General features: G+C 37.0%; 1 protein-coding gene across 1 annotated transcript in view; it reads right to left on the reverse strand.

Moving 5' to 3' along the window:
• The window catches only part of CENPF (centromere protein F), a 42,514-nt gene that overhangs the window by 29,885 nt on the left and 307 nt on the right, over nt 1-12,322 (reverse strand). The window contains exons 2-8 of the mRNA XM_040552604.1: nt 12,120-12,162; nt 11,805-12,009; nt 10,226-10,422; nt 7,393-7,508; nt 5,755-5,846; nt 2,749-3,019; nt 975-1,177 (exon numbers count right to left, since the gene is read on the reverse strand). Of these exons, the coding sequence (XP_040408538.1) occupies nt 975-1,177; nt 2,749-3,019; nt 5,755-5,846; nt 7,393-7,508; nt 10,226-10,422; nt 11,805-11,966 (1,041 nt within the window). The 5' untranslated portion in view covers nt 11,967-12,009; nt 12,120-12,162. The remainder of the gene's footprint in view (nt 1-974; nt 1,178-2,748; nt 3,020-5,754; nt 5,847-7,392; nt 7,509-10,225; nt 10,423-11,804; nt 12,010-12,119; nt 12,163-12,322) is intronic.

A 12,322-nucleotide genomic window follows, 5' to 3' on the forward strand; every position in this document is an offset into this window, starting at 1 on the left:
ATATCTGGAGAAGACACACACAAATATTTTTCTCCTATCCTGTAGGCGAGTCAAAGTAGTAGGAAAAGAAAAAGCTAGATGGAAATATGAAGATTCAAATAATCATGTCACTAGTCGCTTATTACTTCTGGGTACTATTTTCATATCTGTCAAATGCTGTGAAAGAGGAGTTGAGGAAGATGCTGTAACTCAACTGATCAGTAAAAGGAAACTTCTAACTGGTTATCTGCAGTTTGAATTCAATGATTTTAAACAGTGGTGTTCTCTTTGCATGACCAACAGCAAAAATCAAGTGGATTCATTTTTATGTATTATATATTTAAATACTCTAAATTCTCAACTAAACAAACTGAACAAATTGTACTATCTTTTTCTTTACCTAGTATGCCTACGTATGCAAACTGCTTAGGACTAGGTCATGAAATCTTATTTTAAAACTACATACATTCTTAACATCATCTTGCATGGCATTTTGACTTGTATAAACTAAAATCTGGGTTATTTCAAATCCAAAGACTATCTCACCACAACATACTGTAGTATAGGCAACAAATACTGATTTTTCAGTTCTCATTTTTCAGTATTTTTCAAATACTGATTTCAGTTTTCAGTTACATGACAGTCTGTTTAGTGCCACATCTTGCCACCAGATGTCATTGTTGCTCTACACAACTTGATCTGAAAATATTTTTCAGAAATCCAGTCAATCTTGCCTGAGGGCTATACCTAATGGATGAAAAATATTTCTTCAGGTGGAGTAAGAACCTTCCAGAAAACGGCAACTCCTTATCAATACTTACATTTTTACAGGTAATACACAAACTAACATATTCTTCTCAAAACTGGAATCTCAGCAAATGTCCAAGAAACTTAGCAGAGTATCTTGGTTCTTACTAAAATGGCTGAAAACTGACACACATTAATACTGGGAATGAATTGTAAGGACGTTCAGAAGATGTAATGCAACACCTCACCTGTGTCATTGCTTGATTGAGTTCCATCGTCATTTGAGTTATTTTATCTCTGGTTTTATTTATGACTTTATCCTTCTTTGTTAATTCCAACTTCATTCTGTCCAGCTTGAGTTCAGCCTCTTGATATTTATTCATATGGGATTTCTTCTCTTTTTCTAGAGCTTGCAGTTGTTTTTCTAGGTCTTTAACCTTGGGATTTAGCTCTGAATTTTAAAAACAGTTAAGATTAAAGATACTTTCTGCTGAAAGGTATGTCTTCCAGGAACTCAGATTTCCAAGAGTCTATGAATTTTAAAATATTGAGTATGTTTGATAACAACCGAAGTCCCTGACAGAAGCAGAAACACTGCAAAATGTTCAGCAAGCTGAACACAAAAATTTCAACTCTCTTCTACTGCTATAATCTCAATGACTATAACTATCAAGACTAAAAAATAGTTGACTAAATCAACCAATTCCATTTTGTAACGTATGAGAGCACAGCAAAATGCAAAGTCAGGCACAAATATTGCAAAAGCAAAGACAATTTGTTACTCTGCTGTTATTTTTGTTTTTCTTTTTTTTTTCTTTGTTGTTTTTAAAAATACAGAAAAATGTACTCAACACATATTTTTATCTGTGTTTTATTTATTTTTAAAGGATAGATATCCACTGCAAACATTTATTTGGGGCAACTGTGAGCCTCTGCTTCAAAGAGACTTCTGAGCTATTTCACATCTGCAAATATAGTATTTCACATTTTAATGTTTTTCTTGCTCCTAAAGCTACATATATAAGAAGTAAAAACCAAGTGATCTTGTCAGAATATACATCAGCAGGAGTCTGCCTTCCAAAATCACAATGCAATTTTATGGTAAAAAGCATTGGCCGGCTCCAGGACTGTTATCAAGAATTAATATTAATTGCTAAAATTTATTTATTAATATACAAAAACCTGTTCTCCTGATGCTGAATTCATATGGCTTCCAAACTGAAAAACACTGCCCGGACTAAAGTTTTACATGCAGACATTTGAATAAACATCTGGAAAATACAGAAACCAATTAAAAAAATCCTGTAAAAAGCAGTTAGTGGAAAACCTGGTCCAAACAGCAGGTTTAAGTAAATGGCCACCAAATCCATAACCAAACAAATCCTTGTTCTCTTCCAATTATCAGATATCAGAGAAAATGTATTTCTACCAACATGCAGAAAATAATACCATATTTTGCTTTTTCATTGTATTTTTAGTATCTTATTCTATCCCAGGCTTCCTGTAACATCCTTTATGGATGAACTCAGTTATGCATTAAGCACGTTCAATCAATGAATTTTTAAACAGATATTGCTCAGCCATAAATCTCAATAGTCATACAAAATTAAGGAAAAATATAATTGAATTTGAATTTAACACAGATGGAATGAAATCCTGAAAAGTTTTAACTTTGTTTTAAGAGAATTGTTCCATAAGCAATGGAATTATTAGAAAAGGCTGTTCTCCTTCAATTTTGGTGTGATATCCCCTGCCCACATCATAAATACAAACTCCCCTCCTAAATCCCACACCCGTTATGTAAAAGCTACCGCATCTTGTGGATAATCGCCACGTACTGGCTGGTCATTGTGAATACACACACCAGTAGCCAGCCGAGCTAGCTGCCAAAGGCAACAACAGGTATCTTCCTCTTTTCCTCACTAAAGCACTAATTCCAGTGCCTCTCTTCTATCCGCACAGCAGCTTTCATGAAGCCATACAGGAGGCTGCCTCTGGCTTTTAAAGAAATACAACAGATACCTTGGTTCTGTGCTCTGAGCGGGGTGATGAGTGAAGAGTTACAATTCTCAGCAAAGCTGTTGTCAAACTCCTTCTTCTCTGATATTATACTAGAATTTGTTTCCTTTTCCCACGGAAAATAGGATGTTGTAGAACTTCTCTTTGCAGGGGTTTCTTGATTTTTAGATGGTGTCTTTTCTGGTCGCCATGAAAACACAGATGAGGAAGCCTGATGCCAAGCAATCTCCCTGTGACTCAAAGAGCTTTGCTGAGGATAAGGCTGATTTATTTTCTGTGACCAAAAAAAAAAAAAAAAGGATCTATCCTTACACAGTTCCACAGCTGACATATAACAAAATTCATTTATTAATAAGTAGATAATAGGTCGTGGTCATTTCAAATTGTTATGATAACATACATCATACACTGGTGCAAATTACTGATTGATATCACTGCTTTTTATACTACATAAATAAAATAACATTAATTCAAGTATAAAAGCATAGCAAGTACTTATCAGCACAGACCAGGATCCCTGAAAAACTGAGTTTGATCTGTCTATATTTAACATATCCAGATTTTTGTGTTTTTCAAGAGAATAACATCATTTACCTCCTACATTTTTCAAAATCAATGCCTACATTCTAACAGGCAATTTCTGACACAAGCAAGCTGCAAGAAATAAGTCTAGACTAACATATCTGATATCTGCCCCATATTTATTCCGAACAAACACAGGTAAATTCAGAACATACTCAGTTATTTAAACCTTTATGCACAGAATAGCCAAAATCACAGTAACAGAAAATGCTAGGTGCCAGCTTATAACCTCTTTGCAAAGAAAAATTAGCGACAGTCCAAATCTAATTTTTTTCCCTCCTATAAATGTTTTAAATGAAAAAAACTCAGACAATAATGCCCCTAACTGTGTTTTTAAAATGGATTTTCAAATGCCTCCTATTTACTATTTTTTTTAAAGTAATGCCCTAAACCAGGTAATGCCCAGTCTGACTTCTCAGTCCAACCAGAGAATATATTGTCATGTAGGAACAGCTGTGCTAGGACCAGAAACTTATTATAGCCCAGGATACTGTCTCCAATCTTATAAAATATATTTTTTATGGACAGGGAACATAAAAACCTAACAATAAACAAGGTAATCATTCCCCTGATGTGCCATTTAAATTTCCTGAGTTCCTGAGACAGATGTTTGAAACCTGGAAATTAAAGGAATTAATTTTTACTGAAATGCTTCACCTGTATTTTCCCTTTTGGATCTGTCTGTATTTTGTTTTTTTACAGTACTCTGTGACAAAGAGTTCTGTCATTTAACACTGCATAACATTAAATAGTTTTTGTTCAAATTCTGCAAAGCTGGTACTGTTATTGTGCCTTACAAAAATAGAAAAATGACCATTTTCTGTTTCCTCTCTTGACCCTCACTCATCTTTGAACCATCCTGTTCTACTATACCTGTTTTCAGATGAGATGACCAGAATTGTGGAACATGCAGGGAACACGGGAAAAAATTTTTCCCCATTAGTTTTTTCAAATAAAATAATTCTTTGTCACCATTGTTGAACGCAATATTGAAGTTTCCAGAGATCTAGCCACAATAATAACAGAATTACTGCCTAGAATATTTTCACCAAATTTGGAGCCGGAGTGTATCAGGTATGCAGTGTTCAGATTATGTTTTCCAGGTGCGTTACTTCACATTTCTGATGCTGAATTTAACTTGATATCTTAGCTATTGCAATGTACTATAATAAAATCGTGTGGTCTTCAGCCATCTTGTTCAACACTTTTTCAGATAGTTACCAAATACACTGAATAGCACTGTTCTCTGCACTCATCCTTTTCAGGCTCCACTGTTGATCACTCCCCAGCTGCAGAAACTGACCGTTTATTCCTAGTCCTCAATCTTTACCGGAATTCACAAGAGGAACTCTGCCTTATCAAAGCAGTTTAGTTTTTTTTCAAAGCATTTTGGATATCCAGTAATATTACATTGAATTAATCACACTTGTTCTCTGATTTACTCTAAGAAAAACAAAAACCAGAACCATACACCTCTGAAAATATGAGGCATTATTTACCTTCACAAATAATAAACAGTTGATCTTTTCTCCATATATTATATATACACATGCATCAATACATTTATTTTGTTTTACATTTAAATACATTTGTTTTGTTTTGTTTAAGTTTCTAACAATTTTTCCAGGACAAAATTTTGTCCAGGACAAAAGTTGGCCTTCGTAAACTACATTCCCAGGAACGGGTACTGCAAGCCTTTCTAAAAACTGGTATCACCCTTGCCACCTGCTAGTGCCAAGAGGAGAATGAAATCAGCAGTCCCACTTCAGAGTGCTGTATCAATTCATTGGTAAATATTGTCTGTATCTGGTGGGGGTTTTTTTTAGTACTGTTCATTTTATCAATTTCTTTTAAGATTCTTCTGGCTTTTCAATTTGAGTCTATGCCACATATTCAAACAACATAAAGAAAGGCTTTGAGATATATATCTTAGCCTTTAAAGAGTAAATACCAAGCCAAAAAGATTTCAGCTTCTTGTTCTCAATGAGAACCTTTATATCTTCATCATCTATTGGCCTCTGAGATCCTCTAAGATACTTGCTACTACTTACACATTTAAAAAATTTACTATTTTTTGCTTGCTGAGTAAATTATTTCTTGTAATCTTTTCAAAGCTATTTTACTATTTTATCATATTTAAATTGTCAAAACTGGCACTGTTTTCACTTGTCCTTGACTGCCCAAGACTTCTAGGTTTTGAAAGATGTGTTTTCATTTTTAATATCCTTCTTTCCTTTGCTATTCAATTATGCTGGCTATAGATTACTTTTGAATGGCAGGACACACTCATTAATCTTTTTAATACATATATATTAATTGTACTTGAAGTGATGCAGAATATATTTCACTTAATTTCCACTCCATTTTCCAAGTTTAAGCAGTTGTAACTTTCTTAGACCTAACGTATTATTTTCAAAAGATACTTACGTTATTCTGGATGGTTCTCAGTTCTAATTCTAGCTTTTTTCTTTCTTCTACTTCTTTCTTGTATTTTTCTTCTAATTCTTCAAACTTAGCATCTACAAAGACATGATGAATACTTTTTCATAATACAACTTAGTATACAGGTAATCTTTTCTAGCCTCTTCCTATCACAGGAGTGATGAAAATGAACAGCTGTCAGAAGCATCAGATCATGAGGAAGAAAGAATTACATATAAAAATATTTTTAGCAATTTATGTCCTCAAAAGTACACCTGTGGCATACGTGGAACTTGACATTAGAATGAAAACACAACTGCTAAAAGTAAGGATTCAATGCCAGAGTTCATTTCCGTGCTTTTTTGACAATATGTAATATATATAGAAAAATGTATATAACGCATATAATAATGAACATGTATCTATATTTTTTCACTTTCAAAAACGTGTATATATTTAATGATACATGCACATACATACAGATATTGTGTGTGTGTATATATATGTATATATAACTTTACACTACTAGCCCAGTAGCATTAACATTATTAAGAAACAGAAAATAAGGCTGGATCTTTTCCTTGAGCAACTTTCAAATGTAATAGGTATTGGACAGGATTCTTTTGTTGAAATTTTTAAAAGAGTATATTAGTCTAAAACAAGTCTTGCTTCCCTTTTCTTGAATTTGTAAATAATTCTACATCTTCCAAAAAAAGACCTAGAACTAGAATACTTTGTAACATCTGAAATAATTTAACACACCAGCTTTCAATGAAAACAAACTCTTGCAACAACACCATTTTAAATAGTTACTTTAACCTAATCCTTACTTCAGGAAGGCCACACTTCTGTGTGGAATCTGGAATACCTGACATCGCCAGTCCTGCACCCCTTTTTGGATATGTATAAGGGAATTAAAAGAAACAAGAATACACGAAAATATCTCAGATTTGCAACTGGAGCAAGACTGAGATGCCAAACACACAGAACATTTGTTCACAGCAAAGAAAGCATTCTCAATGTGGAACCCATCGCAGTTCTTCAGTGTATACAGCACTGAGGTGTCTGGCTACATAACAGTTCTCCTGTTACGGAATCTTCCTCTCGTTTTTCCAGTTCATTCAAATATTTTAAATCTATTTGATGTCACTAATTTGAAGATAGAAGTGATGCTTTGAAGTGGATACAGAGGTTTTGTTTTAATTGTGCAGATTATTATGCACAATAATATTCTAAGACAAAAATAATCTCCTAAAGAAAACAAATGACTGTTGATTGAACTTTAGTTAAAGCACCTGCAGTGCATGAAAGAGAAGAAATTCGCTCTTCGCTACGTGAAGGGAACTAACACTAGGAACAAGCATGCAAAAAATTGCTGCGGTCTGTTGATAAATATTCCTATTGTTATTCCATGCCCATCAATGTAGTGCTGAAAAGATGTAATATTTGCAGTAACAGTTCAATCTGCACTAATATTTTTTGACCTTGGAATTTACAGTGTTACAAACTGGGCACTCTCATAATAAGCTACGCAGTATGGACTAGGCGACTCAGTACCTAAGTGTAATATTCAAAAAATCTCTCCCACCTTCCAAGGGATCTGACAATTGGCTATCTGTGCTAGATGTAGAAAAATTCATTTACCATTATGACTTTGAACTGGTGTTAAAGGAGTAGTTAAATTTTTCTGTGGAGTACCACTGAATGACGAGTCTCCTGCAATCAACGCTTGCTGACTTCTCTCAAGCTCACATTTGTATCTGTTTAGGAAAGAAGCAGAAGGAGAAATTACTAATGGAAACTAGAAAGTCAATTATCTATTTTTAAGAGCCTGAAATACACAAATAAATATGATTTCAAGTGCTTAGTTTCAAAATCAATTTGGCATTAGAATCAATTTCCAACTCATTTTTGTGAGCATGAAGGATTACAAGCTCAGCCACGAAAACCACATCACTAGTTGGGAAGTTACACACAAGAACTGCAGCCAAAGGAACAGCAACTTTGGTCCTGCCCAGCAAGCCCAGGTGGATCATGCAATGGTTCAAGGCTGCAGCCCATCACATTAGTGGCTCCACAGCTTCCTACTCCATTCTCCCCTCCATTTTATAGGGCAACACCAAAGATTCTTCTCCCAGGGGGTTGTCAGGTGCTACAAAGCGGTAAGCGATCAGTTAGGATAAACCAGAAGCAAATACAAGGTCAAAACTGATAGCCGGGGTCAAGCTACACGTAATCTATTGTAGTGGACAGCTACGCAAAGAACTATAAAGGAAAGCAGAGAATTCAGTAAACTAAGCTTTCTGCATGGTTTTGGAAATGGAAAAATGTGACATCCTTGGCCTGTAACCTCTCAGGGCCAGCCTTTTACAGCAGGTTTGCTCTATATTTCATCAGTGTGGTTCTAACAACCCTGCTGAATGACACTGGATTCTTCCTCAATGGATCTCAGCAATTCCTTGCACAAAGTCATTGTTTCTGCATGTCATAAATTGTTGTTAAAATTTAGAATCTTCTCACAACAGTCAAATATCTCAAGTTTCCTTAGTTTGCCCTAACTGTGAAAAGATGACAAAAAAGTGCAAAGGGAAAAAACAGGAAGTGCAATGCAGCTCCCTCTTTATTTACTTTATTGGGACAGTAAGAGGTGTACCTTCCAACAATTAAAGGAAGTAAACACATTTCAGACCATGAAGAAAATAAATGTTAAGAAGTCTTATCGCTCTCTGAGGCAGTAACTCTGCTAACTCTGCTTTACTATTATCAGCACAACAGTTTATCATGGGGGCAGGACACTCAGCCCTACTGACACACACAGTTTCAGAAATTCTTTTATTCAAGAACAGTGCAGCTCTAGTATAGGAACACGTTTAACAGATGATGATGTTCACTTCATTACTGACAACTGTTCCATTTGTGTAAGCATCCTCAGATGATAAATTCTAGATGTCTGCATTATAGAAGATTCTTTTACTGCATGAATTACATTCCACCTCTGACAGGTGCAGCTCAAAGGGTTAGAGTAAATTGGATTATACTAAATGTGATAAAACTAGTCGTGTTCCCCAGAGCTCCACTTCAGGGCCAGTTCTCTTTAATGTTTCTATAAATTATCGAGATGCAGGACTCAAATGCATACTAAGCTTACTGATGATACTGTATCAGGAGGAGCTGTTGACTCCCTTGAGGCTAGAGAGACCTTACAGAGAGATCTTGACAAATTAAAGGGGTGGGCAATTAGCAACCATGCAAAATTTAACAAGTGCCAGATTCTGCGCCTGGGACAGAGCAACGCTAGATACATGCGCAGACGGGGGACCGAGAGGCTGGAGAGCAGCCCCACAGAAATGGAACTGGGGGTTCTGGTCAACAGCAAGTTGAATGAGCCAGTAGTGTGCCCTGGCAGCCAAGGCCAACTGTGTCCTGGGGTGCACCAAGCACAGCACTGCCAGCCGGTCAAGGGAAGGATTGTCCTGCTCTGCTCTGGTGCAGCCTCACATTGAGTACTGCGTGCAGTTTTGGGCAGCACAGTAGTGGTGCATAAGTACATACAAGTATTAAAGGGTGTCCAAAGGCTACAAAGCTGGTGAAGGGCCTAGAGGGGAAGACGTATAAGGAGCAGCTGAGGTCCCTTGGTTTGTTCAGCCCAGAGCAGAGCAGGCTGAGGGGAGGCCTCATGGCGGCCTGCAGCTCCCTCACAAGGGGAGCGGAGGGGCAGGCGCTGAGCTCTGCTCTCTGGGGACAGAGACAGGACCCGATGGGATGGCATGGAGCTGGGACAGGGGAGGGTCAGGCTGGCTGTTAGGGAAAGGTTCTGCACCCAGAGGGCGGTCGGGCACTGGAACAGGCTCCCCAGGGCAGTGGTCATGGCACTAAGCCTGTTGGAGTTCAGGAAGCATTTGGACAAGGCTCTCAGACATAAGGCCTGTTTTTTGGGCAGTCCTGTGTGGAGCCAGGAGTTGGACTTGATGATACTTGTGGGTCCATTCCAACTGAGAATATTGTATGATTCTCTATACCCAGCACACACCTCTTGTCACAGTGCCACATAACTGGTCTTGCTTATAAGGTGAGGTATCATTCATCAGCTTCAATGTAATACACAATAGATCAAGAAATAATGCAAACAACTATCTGGAATCACAGCTACACAACAGTACAGTTGCACAGGACACATATTAATGCAAAGGTGGTGTTTCCTATCTAACCAAAGATATTTCTGTTCCAGGGGAGTTGAGGTGTTTGATTCTTATTTATACTAACAACTTCTGTTGTTGTTATCCCAGAACGAGTGGATTCTTTTCACATGGTATTACAGAATTCCCCCAAATTTAACAGGAACCATAGGTGCTTACTGCTTCAAGTGGCACAGAGACTTATGTAGATGCCTGTGCATGCATGTGTGAAAACACACAAGTGAGAAGTCAGCAAAACATAAGAAAACAGTTTTTATATTAGAGACAAAGCAAGTCCTCACCTTTTCAGTTCCTGTTCTAGTCTTTCAATTTCTTTCTTGCTGTCATTCAGCTGCCCTGATTGAATGTTGATTTGAGATTCTTTTACTTTAAGGTCATGTGAAATTTTCTGCTTTGCCTTGTCGAGACTATCGCACAATTCCATCAAGCTCTGGTTCTCTCTCTTCTGAGTTGCAGCTTCATTTTTTTCATTTTCAACCTATTAGGAATAGGGACCATTTCAAAATTGTCTCAAGTCTTTGCTCAATTTAAAGTAACAGTTACAGTTTATATGCTATTTTCTTCATAATCTTTCAAAAACCCTAACAGCACTGAAAGCCTCAGATATACACACTGTTCAAATATTCTTAGGTATAAACAAAAAACATTTCTTAGAATTCAACTCCATCACAGAAACACTCAAACAACTTCTATTTACTGACTAGACACAGTCTCATCAAGAATTCATTAGACCTTAAATACTAGTCTACGCTGAATCACTCCTCAATGATTGTCTCACTGCTCCTTCACATCTATCAGCTTTAGCAATCAAAATACCTTGATTCGCTAAACAGAAGATGCACAACAATTATCAAGGGTCACAGCTTTTAAATTGTAAATAGAGACAGACAGCAGAGACTTGCTCTGCCTCCTCTCCAGCTTCTGAGAGAAACTACAGCCACCTGCTGCTCAGCAGTAGCCACTGGGAATTAAGGACTCCAGAATTCCATTCAGCTTTGCTTTCAGCTGATAAGTATTAAGTATTAGCTAGTATTAGCTGCTGATTCTAGGAGTTTTAAAACACACCTATTTGAATACAACCCTTCTTTTTGTTTGGGGAGCACGGCAGTTGAGACAAGATGAGACAAGAACCTGGAAAAGTCACAGGAAAAAAGTCAAGGTAAACTACTAGGCTTGAGTTTTACTAGAAAACTGTAACAGCTAACAGGAGTAAAAGGCAACCTTTGTCAATTGTCTCTAAACCCTATTCAAACATTACAAAGCAGAATTCAGTCAAATGGATTACTCCTGACTGAGACACAGGAGGACCCTGACAAGGAGGGCTAGAGAGTTGACAGTGTAGAGCCAGATGAGCCAAAATTTGTCAAAAAACATCCTAAAATAGTCTCTAAAAACAGAAATGAGATGCACACAATCTAAAGTAACAGATAAGACAAATAGGTGCACACAGGCAAGGAGAAACAGTAAGAGGCCATCGATTGTGTGGCTCTGTGATAGAGGAGAGGCCTAGTTATTGTCAAGATTTTTAACAAGCATAACAATAAAGAAATGTTTTTCTTAGTCACAAAGCAAAGCCTGGAAGAAGGCCTCTAAGTAAACAAACATCTGGACATCAACAGCCATGCCAAACACTGATAAAAGGCAGTAATGACCTTAAGAGTCAATGAGAACTTAACAAATATGATGAACAGCTACGAAAGAATGATGAAGATAAGCAGTTTGTATTTCTACATTACCTTTTCAGTCAGTGGAAAGAAACAAACCAAAATCACTTTATAACAACAGAGATCACAAAGTTTTATAATCATGTTTGGCTTGCAGAATGGCATTGTAGGGAAGCGACCATAGTACCTCCATTACCTTCTGTTTCTGTTTTTCCAAAGCTACCTCCAGAGACTCTAACTGGAACTGTCTTTGCTGACGCTCCTTTTTAAGCCTGTCAACTTGACTTTCCAGCTCATGAATCTTCTGAAGAACTCGAGGGGACAGGCCTTCTTTCCACTCCTCCACAACCCAACTCATACTGACTGGGTTTTTCTTTTACACAAATGGGTGGTTGCTACACCTGGAACAAAAGAAAGCACAATTAGACCTTGACAGATATCAAATATGCCTCTCATTTAAATAAATTGCTTTTTTAAGATTAGCAGTAGTTAGAATGAAGTATTGTACAATCTTGAATTGTAGGCCACCAAGCAGCAACTTTTAATATTAGGTCCTAATGAGACAGATGTGTCAAAATAAGATGAGATTTAGGAAATCCACCTTAATCAATCCCCTTGACAAGAACAGAGTTTCTATTCTCACAGATGCATGTGACTGACACCCTTCAGAAGCCGTTTATTAGCACCTTATCCCGACGCTTACACTGCATTAAG

This window comes from Cygnus olor, chromosome 3, assembly GCF_009769625.2.
Source record: "Cygnus olor isolate bCygOlo1 chromosome 3, bCygOlo1.pri.v2, whole genome shotgun sequence".
Lineage (NCBI taxonomy): Eukaryota > Metazoa > Chordata > Aves > Anseriformes > Anatidae > Cygnus > Cygnus olor.